We start from the raw sequence: 14,317 nt of genomic DNA on the forward strand, positions 1-14,317 counted from the left end.
AAATTACGAATTAAAGAACTTAATATCGAAAGAAATTTTCACTGATATTTTAATATTAATTACATATTTTTCCTTGTTGATTCAAAAATTTGATAATCATGAATTTTATATGGTATAGAGTTGAACATAATAAAACGTATTGTTCATTTATTATGTTTATGTGTAATTAATTCAAATATTTTTTATATTATATTACCAAGGTATTTAACGTTATAATAATATTATGTTATAATATTTTTCATATACTAATTAAATATGTGTCCAATTTCAGTCGTAACTTCAAATATGTAAACAACAATGGCGTTTTCTGTGAACATTTCGGTAGAAGCACCGATAGAAAATCAAATTCAAGAAATCACTTATGATGGGCAAGAAATTTATCAAGCGTACGTTATAAATTTATAAATTATATCTATGTGTAAAATAATATTTTACTAATGATGTTGAATGCTGTTATAAAATCTAAATGTTTACGTTAACCTTAACTCGTCTAACTTTAATATTACAGACCTCTTACATTGTCGGAAAATTTGGCAAAAATTGCCCAAAAGATAGATTTTAGTAAGACTAATGGAGAGGAAATTAAAAAAGAACCACCTGAGAATGGAGATAAAAGTGAAGAGGACGCAAAAGATCCAGCATCTTTTCAATCTTCATTGTGGCCATGGGATAGTGTTAGAAGCAAATTGAGGTATTCTTTCTATAATAAAAAATAATAGATAATTCTATTTCAATGAATTTATCTTTTTAGGAATGCGCTAACAGAGGTATGTGTATTAGCAGATGTCCTTACAATAGCAAAAGAAAAACATTATTTAGTTTTGGATCCTGTACCTCAAGAATCAGTTGAAGTAAAACCTATGGTACAAGTATATGCTAGAAAAAAAGCATTAGCAGGTGCTGCTTCGGTTCTCATGACGGGAGCAGAAAGACTACGAAATAGTCAAAATGAATTAGCTAGGAATCGTAATACACCAGATTTTCACATTGAATTGTTAAGATTAAGACAAAATTGGCGCTTAAAGAAAGTATCCAATTCTATAATTGGAGATCTTAGTTATAGAACAGGTAATTTCTTTGCTGTTTTACTTTTAACTATAATTATTTTTCAACATATTATTTTTCTGACAAAAATTAATTGCAGCTGGCTCTAAGTATACTCAAACTGGTATGTTTGAAGTAACAAAAGCGGAAGAAGAAGAAAAACCAAATGGTAGTCCTCCTGCTTCACCTAATTCTAGTAGTAATACAACAGGACAATCTCATGGTCCATCCAATTCAAAAGCATCTGCATTGCGTGTTACTATACCTAGTGAATTACAAGGAGTAGCTTATATTGAAGTATTATGTCAGAAAGGTGGATAATATTAATTTAATATTTTCTAATAATTTTCTTTCTTTTTTGGTTTTTTTCTGTATGATTTTGATTATATTCGTTTAGAAAATCATCATTATGTATTTTAGATCAGGAAGACCTGTGTAGTGCTAACATTAGTTTACTCAATAGTAGTGCGCATAGTTCCAATGCAGATATGCATTGGCAACAGAAATTAGAAGCAGCCCAAAATGTTTTATTCTGTAAAGAACTATTTAGTCAATTGGCAAGAGAGGCTGTACATTTACGTGCGCCAATTCCGCATATGGTTGTTGGGAATCAAATTATGGCTACTGTAACTATTATATTCTTTACAATTATTTAATTACAAAGTCGATTATGAAATGTATAAAATTTACTTTTGCTTCAGGTGCTTCCAGGAATTCAACTGATCATAGGTTTGTGTCATAGTACTGGGAATGACAAAAAGCCAACCGCCCCTCCACCTCACAAAACTGATCACGATCATGTATTAGAACATTCCTTGCATCAGTTGCTACGTGAAGTACATCATAAAAATACTCATCATCCATTTCCTCATCCTTCATCGGGTCCTCTTGGACCTAGTAAACGCCGATGTTTGGCTGGTCCAACAGCGGCAGATAGATATGAACTTCTAGAAATGTCAAAGAGTCAAACATTACTAGAACAAATCATTCAACAAGCTCAACACTTTTTCATGAGATTACGTACTGAATATGTTCTGGACACAATAGCAAAAGAAGTTAAGGATCCTTTAATTGTATCTCATTGGATGGCATTAAATTCCCCTACGCAGTCATGTGTCAAAATTAATATATTAACACACGGATACGACAGTTTATATCGTACTTCGTTGATCGTTCATGTAGGAGAAAAATCACTTAAATGTGTCTGTAGAGATGGCAGAGTAATGCATATGAGTTATGAACCTCAAGAATTAAGAGATTTAATTTTTTGTCAGGTTAGTTTCTTAATATTACTTATTAATCTTAACTTATCAATGTAGAATTATACCACACACAGAGACAGATTTAATGATATAATGTATTTAATACTACGATTATTTTAGATATATCAACATCAAATAACTGCAGTACAATCTTTAGCAAAATGTATGGGGTGGCAACTTCTAGGTAATAGTTCTCATCTCGGTTTAGGTGCAGTTGAACCTTTAGGAAATGCAAGTAGTTGTATTTTAGCTTCGCCAATCGGTGACAGGTAATTTATAATTCATATATTCATGAAATTATTTCTAATAACAATAGTTATGTGGTTCGTACTTGTTAATTTCAGAATGATAGCTGTAAGATGTGAACCCCAAACAGGAGTACAAGTGGCAATTGCACATTCTCCTAGAAAAGATTTCTTTCCGGGACAATTAGTACGAGAAAGGAAATGGGAAAATTTAGGTGGTTCTTTTAAAGAAGTTAGATGGGATAAGATGGAAGGAAAAAATTTTTTGAATAAGATGGAATTGCTCATGGCTTCCTTAACAAGTAGTTCATAGACGTGTAATATAAAAAAGGACTCATTTGTAGTTCTACACTTCACAGGGTGCAAAATATACAGATCATATTATTTTAAGCAATTGTACAAAGTATTATACTTCTTAGGTTTCGATGCAAAATATTCCTATTTCTGAAAATCCAAGATAAAGTTAATAATTGAAAAGTTTTTAAAAGCAGCTTCTCTCGAGCAATTGCAGTGGTGTAACATATTTTAAATTTCAGTATACTTATTTTTTAATGTTGATACAATGAACTTTTTATTAAACAGACTTTATAAGATAATATTGAATATCAACTTGTTATATTTTTTATGTATGATGTAAAAAAGAATAGAGAATTCTGAGAGTGCTGCTCTTCAAAAAGTATAGTACTTATAAAGTCAATATTTTTGTAATACTTAATTTTACGATATTGAGATAGAGATTCTACCAAATTCTTATTAATCTAAGTATACTCTCCTATACTTAGTTCGTATGTAAAAAGTTATTATAGACGTTATATATTAAAAAGTTATTCATTTATGTATTGAAGCATCCAAGGATTATAGTTGTGATATTAATAGTCAAAAAGTACGCATTGCAATTTGATCTCTAACTTCTGTATGACAAAGAGTAATATTGAATATGCAGTGGCAAATGGTTTTTATACAATAAATTGATTTGTTATTTTATTAATTAAAAAAATGAGCATAACAATGATGTTAATTTTTTTCTTTTCTTTTTTTTCTTTGGTTTTTCTTTTTTCTTCTTTTCTTTTTTCTTTTTTGGAAGATAGTGGTATACAAAAAATATCTTAATATTTTTATGAATTTTATGTACATTACACATTTACTTGATTTCCGAGATGATGGTAAAAAATAGATCAATGCACCTGCGATTGTACAAAAATGGTTTTTATTTGAATCACACAATATATGAAATGTAATATGAGTGGGGTTAATAAACTACTGAGATATGACATGTCGTAAATGAATTAGGATGCGAAATATAACATGATCTAGTAATAATCTAAATTCCATTTTTAACAAATTATCTTATATATAAAATCAATGAACAATTCCTTATTTATATCGCGTCTTTTGTATATCATATTCAAGTAATAGTTTTTTTAAACAGATTGCAAACCTTTGCAATCTGTATCATTATATCATACATATTAAATACACAAACATACATTCATACAATCATACACATTATAGATATTAATTTTCTTGAATGAATATGCTGTACACTATGTCATATAACTAGATTTTAAATTAAAGCATTGTCTTTGCTCTACTGTAGTTTGAACAATAACTACAGCATTATCATTTGTCTCAATGGATTAAGGGACGGACTAGCAATTTTACCAAAAAACTTAATGCTAGAGCGTACCAAGTAAAATAGATCCGATTATCTAAAATAGTTCTTACAACAGAAATTTTTAAAGAATTTAATGTAGTAGTGTATTTACAATTTGGCTGTGAATTTCGATGCTTTTTTTTGAGTATCTAATAAGTAACTAGAGATCATAGAATTAACTTTTACTCCTTATCCATTCCTCTCATTTACTTGTACTCATTTTTGTAAACAGCCGTGTTTGTTAGTTATTTATTAAGAAATCAAATGTATCATATCCAGACTTTTATTCTTATAAAAAATGAAATATTTGTTCTTTACATCTATATCTTATTAGCCAAGTGCTCCTTACATAAGCTCTTAATTTTTTATAAAGCACTGAGCTATATTCCGCATCTTTCCACCTGCGACCTTAAAGGCAAAAGCCGCATTAATAACTAATACAATGTAAGCAGTTGAAAGACTGATTGCATAAAATTGTTGTACATTTAATAGGGTCATGCAGGAGACAAACAAATGTGATCCTACGACCCATACAATTTGTCCCCATTTTTGCTTATCAATAGCAGCAAAGAAAATAACACCCCAGAATGTATGAAGTAAAATGAAGCACAAAGTGGTGGATGCTGATACGATGAAGAAGTATTCTGTACCATGTCTGATACCCATGGTTCCAGGACCAACTGCATCTGCTAACACATTGACCAGAGCAAAAGCTCCACTCATAAAACCGAAACCTAGGCCACAAACATATGCAAATATATGTCTGCTATCAGCTACATGTGTTGTGGTTACTTTTTCTAAACCTCTTTCAGCTTTACGTAATACCCAGTATAAAAGGTACCTAACAATTTATAAAATCAATTAGTATCACGATTGTGTGAAAAAATAAAAAATATGCGAAAACGAGATAAAAAAAAAAGAAGAAAGAAAAAATAAAAATAAACAATGAATCTTTTAATGTCTTATTACCTGAAAGCTTCTTGGAATAATACAGAAAATACTAATCCAAATGCAAGATGATTTTGAAGTGGAACAACAGCATACCAAAGCACAGATGATAAAAGTAATGAAATAAGCCAGAAAAAGGCACTGGCAATTAATATGATAATTTTTATTGGATCATTAGCTATAGTAAATGTGAACATGGCTAATGGAGGTCCAAAAGCCAAGAAAGCACAACCAAAAAAATCCATAACCGTCATCTTTATGATGAATGCTTAATCGTGTGCTTATTTTTTGTCAATTGACCTTTCTCCAAATGCTAACTGCTTCTAACCCTACACAGCCTTATTATGGCTCGGATGTCTACTTTTTGCGGGCGCATTTATTGCGTTACTACAAACACAATTTGTTAATTTGACATTTCATTATATACTTTTAAGGTTAAGTATGACCAACAATCTCTAGAAATCGTGCTACTGATAAATGGAAGCAACTTTGTATGAGTTGCATCGATATAAGCCTACACTACAATCGATAGCTTATCGATATTTTTTAATTTGTAAGGTCGAACGTCATTCTCGATTCTCTAAAACTTATTAATTATTTTTAATGAGAAGTAAAATTACATAGATTTCACTCGATCTATATATTATTTTAAATTATTAATCGCTTTTATTAAATGCTTAGAGAAAGATTTCAAAAATTGAGCCAAAACGAGCCAACGCTAGTTATTATTTCTTTTGGCTTTATAACGTTGTCAACATTAACGCTATGAAGATTGGCGTGAAAAGTGAATGATTCTGATTGGCTTTTAAGAACTGTTTACGTTAAACTGATAGTTTGAAAAGTTATTCAGACAGCGAGTGTCATTCGCTTGCAAAGTGTTTTTATTTAATTGATTAGATTTTTTTTTATGATGGTGCGATATGCAGCTCTTAAAGGATTATACGAGTTGGAAAAGACAATTGGTAGCGGGGGTTTTGCAAAAGTTAAACTTGGTATTCATGTTGCAACTGGAGAAAAAGTTGCTATCAAAATCATGGATAAGACAGCCTTGGGCGTAAGGAATTATTTAAATTTTATTGGGATTTATGTAACAATAGGGAAGAAAAAATTTGAATATGTAAAAATTTTAAATTTTTAGGATGATTTGCCAAGGGTAAAATTAGAAGTAGAGGCGCTCAAAACTTTATTACACCAACATATATGTAAATTGTATCAAGTTATAGAAACAGATACTTATTATTTTATGGTAATAGAATATTGTTCAGGAGGAGAATTGTTTGATCACATAGGTGATTGTTCATATGATTTTATTTCATTAATGTTGATTCAACGCTTATTTAATAGAGATAAATGGCCAAGAATTAATTTCATTATTTTTACAGTTGAAAGAAACAGATTGACTGAGTCAGAATCTCGCAAATTTTTTCGTCAAATTGTTTCTGCAGTAGCATATTTGCATAGTCTCGGATATGCTCATCGTGATCTTAAGCCTGTATGTTTATTTTATATATATATATATTTTTTTTACATATCAATCAGTAGACAAATATAATGAGTTGTACTTATTTATAGGAAAATGTTTTATTAGATAAAGATGAAAATTTGAAACTCATTGATTTTGGTTTATGCGCAAAACCAAAAAGTGGAATGCAATCACATTTGTATACTTCTTGTGGTTCTCCAACTTATGCAGCACCGGAATTGATATTAGGCAAAAAATACTTAGGTTCTTAATAATATTTTTAATTTTGATTATTTCCTACTTTTATTAAAAAAGAAAAAAAAAAAGAAAAAAAAAAATAAACAGAAGTTGTCATAATTATTTTATGGATAGGTTCAGAAGTAGACATTTGGAGCATGGGAGTCATTCTTTATGCTTTACTCTGTGGTTTCCTTCCATTTGATGACAATAGTATAGAGAATTTATACAAAAAAATTTTGGTAAGAATCTTATAATCTTTATATTTTCCATTTTCAACTATTCTGTTACTTTAAATTTATCTGTTATATTTAGAATGGGAAATATGACGAGCCAGGTTGGTTATCTATTAGCAGCAAGAGATTAATTCGTGCAATGTTACAAAGAGATCCAAAAAAGAGGATAACAATTCAAGAATTGTGCAATCACCCATGGATAACATCAGGTTTCCTTAATCCAATATCATTTGTTCATAAAACTAATGTAAGAATTTTAAAAACAATTTTTTTTTATCCGTATACTAGGCTACTTCAATAAAAAAAGATATTTTGTTACATGGATACGCAGTTTGAGAAAGATGACGATGTATTAAGTACTATGTCGGCAATTTGTGGAGAACATAGTTCAGATATATGGAACATATTAGCTAAAAGTGATAGAACTGATTATAGAACAGCCACATATTTATTACTACTTGATAGAAAATTACGTGGGCTTTCTTTAAAAATATCATCCTCTGCGAAGTCTTATTTCAGGCAGGGCTTGGTATATATTTGTTACTATTTTTTATACCTACATATCATTCCTAATTATTGATATAACATATTATTATTATATAGACAGGAGTCGATTTACCACAGCATGAAGATGGAATTCATAATTTTATTACAAATTTGGAACACTCTCCTAGAAATAATAAAATAATTAGAAAATCACCCGTCACCAATGACTTTTCAACTAATAAATACAAAACTCCTATTACTGGTTAGTACTTGATTCTACATACACGTTTTGTTATTTGTGATTTTGTTTTTAAATTGAATTGTATTTTTATTTTTAGATAAAACTGTAAAACAATTTACAGAACCGCAAATTGCTTGTAGAAAAAGATTAAGAAGTAAAGAATCAGATGAGTGTTCTTCCCCTGGTAAGTTCTGTTTTTATTATAAATATATGCAACTAAGTATATATATATATATATATATATATATATATATATATATTTATGTATATATATATATTAACATATTTGTTTTCTTATAAAAAAACATCTTTAGAAAGCTATTTTACTTTTGGTTGTAAAACATACTCTCTGTCTCTGCAATATGTTTTCTAAAGTTGGCTACTAATTAGGTGATACCAACATCTTAATTAGAAACTTTAATGGAAGTTCCTAAGATCTATACATTACAGTAGATATATGTAAAGTGGATAATTACAATAGAGAGAGATAAAGAGAGCGAAAGAGAGAGAGAGAGAGAGAGAGAGAGGGAGAAATAACACGCAGTTTAGAGTTAAAGGGTTTTCTTTCAGCACAATTTATGTGTTTTATTTTTATTAAACAAATATATATTTGTGCTTTTTTATATCATGTTTCTTGTAACATGAAAATTATCATAATAACTTAAATACTTTTGTTTCAGTACCAGCAAAGAAGTGTACTGAAAAAAATAAACTTGTATCAACACCTACCAATAACGTACCATTGGAATCTAGGTAAAATCATTGCAATTTTATTTCATTAAATTAATACTGATATTTGATTGACAAAATATTTGATATATAGAGATGCACAATCCTCGACGCCTGGAAGTGCAAGAAAAGTTATAATGGGTTTGGAGAGAGGGTTGCATCGTGTTAGGTGCGTTCTTACCCCAAAACGGCGAATCAAAAATGAGAATGTAGATCCCGATCAGCCTACTGTACTTTCTGGAAAAGTACGTATTTTTTCATTTAAAAAAAAAAAATATATATATAAAAAGAAATATATATAAACTTAATCAAATTATTTAAACGATTTTGCTTTATTTTTTGAAGGGTTTGTGCAATGTATCATCAACGTCAAGTGATTGTCCGAAATATGTTTTATCGCAATTACGACGAGCTTTGCGACGTAAAGGAATTATGTGTCATCAAAAAGGGTAAATAAAAAAAGGATCTATTATTAAAATAAATAAGCAATTAACAATTAATGAAATAATGATAAAAATTTTCGTAGTTTCATTCTACAAGGAGAAACAGACGATTGTACGGAAGACGTTAATAATACGAAACCATTTTTATCTAGAAATGCATGTTCATTCGAATTAGAAGTATGTTTATTGGAAGGTATTTCCGATGATAAATTATTAGTCGGTATACGAAGAAAAAGATTGAAGGGTGATGCATGGGTTTATAAACGAGTATGCGAAGAGGTATTAGCTTTGGCAGCTGAAGATATATCTAATGAACAAAAGGATGGTTCTTCGGAATCAAAGTGTCCTATTTAGAAGATTATAAATATTTTCAAATGGATACAGATAATTTTTACGATCTTAAGTACTACACGGTCCAAGATTTGAAGTATTTTGATCTCAGTCAGTGTGTATCGCGATCGCATATACATATATATATATATATACATGTTTGATTTAAAAAAAAAAAAAAAAAAAAAAAAAAAAGAAAAAAAAAGAAAAAAAAAATGAAAGAAAAGGAAAAGAAAAACAATTTGTACATAAATTAAAATATATAATAATCGATCGAGTAAACGTAATATTAATTTTTTTATATCGCTTATTATATATCGCTCGGAATTCTCAGATTTTCTCAACAAAACTATAAATATATTATTAATCCTTAGATAAACATAATATGATCTTTATATATGAATAATAGATCTATTTAAAAAGAAGAAGAAGAAAAAAACAAGACAAAAACAAAAACAAAAAAGAAAAAAGAGAAGAAAAGAAAAGACAAAGAAAAATACAAAAAAATGTAACGACGAAAGTAATTTTCATAAAATGTATTCTATGAAATAACAAGCGTCCTTGTTATTGGCGTTACATTTTATATAAGGATTATTATAAAATATAAGGAATATTTAATAATAAACTGCAGCATATATAATATAAAATTCATAATAAATAAATATATATTTTTAACATTCCAACTTTAACTCGATTTCATCTTCTCTTTTATCTCTTCTTTCAATACCTTCGAAAACAGGAATGCATTCGATACGTTTCGCTGGTATGAACCCTTTGTACCGACGACGCGTATAAAAGGGCACAAAGAATCTTTGAATTTCGCCGACCCTTATCGCGAAATATGTAAAGCCTCGTTTTGATGTTCATAGGAAAGGTATCTAAACTATTGCGGTTCGTTTGAACCTTGGCATCACTGCGGGAATGTAAGTATAGACAGGTGAAGTTATAAAATCACAGAACAACAAATCGATCAGCATAAAACGAAAACGTTTTGTTTTATGGGAAAGGAAAAGACGATCCCTTTATCTTCGACCGCTCGTCGAAACTTCATTCGTCTTCAACTATCGTATTTTCAACTTTATATACCTTATGTATATATGTACCTACATATTTGCTTGTTCGTGTACTGCGTTAGTCCCGATCGATCGATCTCTTTCTTTGGATCGTTGTAAAACGACGACGAAACGAAGCTTGAAAATGATCCTTACGTCGGTCGGTGAATATATCAAAGAAGGGTTTACAAAGGGTTTGCCGATGAAATTTTTTATTATCTCTTTTAAGGTGAAATATTCTATTTTTTTTTTCTAATCACGATATCATTATATATAATACTTTCCAAATGATACACACATATATATATATATATAGCACCGATACGATAATTTATTTTGTAAAAAGGAATTGGTAGAGAGAAACAAAAAACAAAAAAGAAAGAAGAAATATGGAGGAACATCTAAGTACGTAAGCGTATAGTTAATGCAATAGCAGTAGACCTAAGTCTACGGAACATAAATTACAATTAACCGAACGTTGAGAGCTGGCCTATGCGTGCGTGAGACTCTCTCGTATATGCAAGCGTTACTTACTTTAGCCTTGGTCTTTAATTCATCCTGCATTTTATATTTTATCTCGAGAAAGTCTTCCATCGAAATAGAAAAAGAGTCGAGGTATGCATATAGCACGAAGTAATACGGATTATCAATATAAGAATTGTAAATGTATCCCGACATGCTGTTGGGTACAGAAAAATAAAAATGATGATCCATTCTGAGGGATGAAAAAGGATGAACAAGTATATAATAATAATAATAATAATAATAATAATAATAATAATAATAATAATAATAATAATAATAATAATAATAATAATAATAATAATAATAATAATAATAATACTAATATAGCAATAAAAATGAACTTTGGAAAATAAAATTTGCATCGTTCTTTAATAATTATAATACTTTTTTTTATAAATGATGATGGATCATTTATAGAAAAGAAAATTACAGACAAATAGATATACAATGATAATAATAATAATAATAATAATAATAATAATAATAATAATAATAATAATAATAATAATATAAACTTAAAAAAATAAACACTTTATACAATTCTTTAAATAATTATAATATAATTATATCTTGTCAATAATTATCAGTAAAACGAGGAAGAGAATATAAATAAAATAGATATGCATAACTATATAAACATTGATAAGAATTAATAAGTAAATAGCAACCGTTACAAACAAGATTTATTTCGTAGTCATGATCGCATCATTCGCATAATGATCATCATCGTAGACTGCGTTAGCCCTTATAAATCTTTCATGAGAATCCGAATCCGTTGGTCTCGCTAAGATATTTCTTAACGCATGCTTACCGCATACGGAACGTACGACTACATAAATACGTATACACAAAAACACACATATATGTATGTGTACACATATATATATATATATATATATATACACATATATATACGTAGATACGTCCAGCACTGCCAATTACGGCCGTCGGTTAATTAAGGATTGGGGCAATGAGGCCCAGCGATGTAGTTTCCGTGATAATGATTATCTTCGACGGTAATTGAGTGCATGGCGTCTAGTGGAAGGGATAAGAAGAGATTAAGGGGTGGGGAGAGTGGAAAAGAAAGGGGAAGGTTGAAAAAGAAGGGTGAAGAAAGAAATGAAAAGAAAGAGGAAAGAATATATAACCACCTCCATCTTTCTTCCTTCTTTCTTTTTCTCCTTCGTCTTCTTCTTCTTCTTCGTTTTTTTTTTCTTTTCCTTCTTTTTTTTTTCACGCTCGTTCGTGCCTCTTGTTGAATATCGTCTAAGTATAAAGACGATGAAAAAGGTAAGAAGGTACCTCTCCCGAGGCCGTAGAAGGCGCGTGTTTTAGCTTGTGTGCGCGAGCGCGTGTAAGGGTGGCACGCGCGGCCGGCTTCTATCGCTTCCGGGCATCAGCGTGATCGCGAGCCGCGGCTAATTGCTCTTTAATGCGAACGAACGAACGAGCAAACGAACGAACGAACGAACGAAAGAACGAAAGAACGAACGAAAGAACGAGCAGAAGCATCTCGTTTTTTAAGATTTTTTAAGATTTATAAACATATATAATGCATAAATAAACATTATTATATATATATATAACATATTATATATTATTAACATTATTATATATATTATAAACATATATTATTATATATATATATATGTATACACATGCATATATATAGCTATGTATATATTTTGTATATGTATATTGTATATACACACACACATATATATATATATAGTATTAAATGTATAATGTATGTATCTATATGTGTGTGCTATTTTTATATACACAATACATATATATATATATATATATATATATATATATCATGCGCTCACATAATTACAAACATTATACAATATTAAATATATGTGAATGTTTATATGAAAAAAAAATTGTTTATTGTGATAGCCAATAAAAAGGGAAGAAAATTAACGACTGATTTAGACAAAGAAATGATAATCATTTTCATCTTGTTAATATCGATAATCTTATATTATAAATTGATATGTACAATGTGATATATCAAGATCTATTGATTAAAGTTAGAATGAAATAATCATCTATTATAGAAATTATGTTAAACGAATAGCAGATATAAATGATATTACAAATTATATGTTTTATATATAGATAGTTTCAAATCGAGTCATACATTTTTAATACTCAATGCAATAACATTACCAATTCATATTCATAAAGTAGATATGTATAATACAACTGTGATGCAACTACGTAGAAACGAGGAAAAATCTTAAACTCGGTCACCCTTTTATTTATACATTCATTTCACCCTTTTTATCCGTACACCGAACAACTTATTATTAATAATAATAATAATAATAATAATAATAATAATAATAATAATAATAATAATAATAGTTGCAATAACAACAATAACAAAAATAATAATGAAAATAATAACAGTAACTAGAGTAATCAAGGAAACGTCCTGACAAAAATCGTCATGCGATTTGCACTCGGAAGGAAGGCAAGGAGTGCTAATCATCCAGCTTACCCATAGAGTCGCCTTCTATACTTTTCGGGTTACGAGTCTCTTATTGTTTATATTTCTGTTACGAGCAAAAGAGGGTTGCGTTTGCAGAGTTCGTAGGAAAAATAAAAGAACGGAGAAGGGAGTCCGTTCGCCGAGGCATGACTACCGTGTCCAGCAGAAGCTCATACATATGTAGTCCGCGAGTATCGTGGACAACAACGACTACGACGACTACAACGACGTAGAGAGAGAAAGAGAGAAAGAGAGAGAGAGAGAGAGAGAGAGAGAGAGAGAGAGAGAGAGAGAGAGAGAAAGAGAGGACGATGAAGTAAAATAAGGTGGGGAGAAGTGGGGTGGGGTGGGGTGGGGTGGGAGGCGGACCCTCCGGAAAAATGAATATGCAGTCACCGTTGGGCTATTATTTTATAAAATTTACTATCTCGCTTGGTACGTCCTCTATTCGCGATCGCTAACTGTGTACACGAACACGGTGCAAAAGAATTTTTCACTTTAATGAGAGAATACCAGCTGTCCTAATCAAAATGGCTTCTTTCTCTTCTTCTTCCTCGTTTTCTTCTTCTTCTTCTTCTTCTTCTTCTTCTTCACTTTCATTTCCTTTCTTTTTTTCGATTACCATCGAAACTCATTTCAACTGTGCCAACGAACGTGTTCCAAGTCAAATCATTTGATACGATTTCGTACGATTATGTTTACTTTTTCTTTCGTTTTTCTTTTTTTTTCTTTTTTTTTCTTCTTCTCTTTTTTTTTTTTACTTTACCATAATTAACATTCGAACGTTACATTTTTTTTTTTAAATACAGAGAGAAAGTTTCGGGAATATATTTGGAAGGTGTATTTGCATCGATAGTTATCTATCCGTTTATCGGTCGATCGATTTGACCAAGTGCACCTGCGAAAGTTTTATATCGCTG

At 29.8% G+C, this 14,317-nt stretch overlaps 3 protein-coding genes across 3 annotated transcripts; 2 read left to right on the plus strand and 1 right to left on the minus strand.

The window, feature by feature from the left end:
- The first annotated feature begins 3 nt into the window (after positions 1 to 3).
- On the plus strand, positions 4 to 2,864 carry LOC118443702 (mediator of RNA polymerase II transcription subunit 17-like). The gene is made up of 9 exons (XM_035871071.2): positions 4 to 200; positions 272 to 386; positions 509 to 691; positions 752 to 1,068; positions 1,145 to 1,357; positions 1,465 to 1,670; positions 1,746 to 2,318; positions 2,427 to 2,575; positions 2,651 to 2,864. Exons 2-9 carry the CDS (start codon positions 298 to 300, stop codon positions 2,862 to 2,864), a joined length of 1,944 nt encoding a protein of 647 aa, XP_035726964.1. The 5' UTR covers positions 4 to 200; positions 272 to 297.
- Positions 2,865 to 4,562: 1,698 nt separating this feature from the next.
- LOC118443704 (gamma-secretase subunit Aph-1-like) lies at positions 4,563 to 5,652 on the minus strand. Its single transcript, XM_035871074.2, has 2 exons — positions 5,175 to 5,652; positions 4,563 to 5,046 (listed from the first exon to the last, which is right to left on the minus strand). The coding sequence occupies exons 1-2, from the start codon at positions 5,405 to 5,407 to the stop codon at positions 4,563 to 4,565; spliced, it is 717 nt and encodes a 238-aa protein (XP_035726967.1). The 5' UTR covers positions 5,408 to 5,652.
- A 316-nt stretch (positions 5,653 to 5,968) lies between these two features.
- Positions 5,969 to 9,457, plus strand: LOC118443703 (maternal embryonic leucine zipper kinase). Its single transcript, XM_035871073.2, has 13 exons — positions 5,969 to 6,207; positions 6,292 to 6,442; positions 6,536 to 6,645; positions 6,726 to 6,879; positions 6,988 to 7,094; positions 7,168 to 7,335; positions 7,420 to 7,617; positions 7,692 to 7,836; positions 7,913 to 7,999; positions 8,496 to 8,568; positions 8,639 to 8,789; positions 8,890 to 8,993; positions 9,071 to 9,457. The coding sequence occupies exons 1-13, from the start codon at positions 6,061 to 6,063 to the stop codon at positions 9,339 to 9,341; spliced, it is 1,866 nt and encodes a 621-aa protein (XP_035726966.1). The 5' UTR covers positions 5,969 to 6,060; the 3' UTR covers positions 9,342 to 9,457.
- The last annotated feature ends 4,860 nt before the right edge of the window (positions 9,458 to 14,317 follow it).

This window comes from Vespa mandarinia, chromosome 1 (genome assembly GCF_050613455.1).
Source record: "Vespa mandarinia isolate Hongniang chromosome 1, ASM5061345v1, whole genome shotgun sequence".
NCBI classification, from domain to species: domain Eukaryota; kingdom Metazoa; phylum Arthropoda; class Insecta; order Hymenoptera; family Vespidae; genus Vespa; species Vespa mandarinia.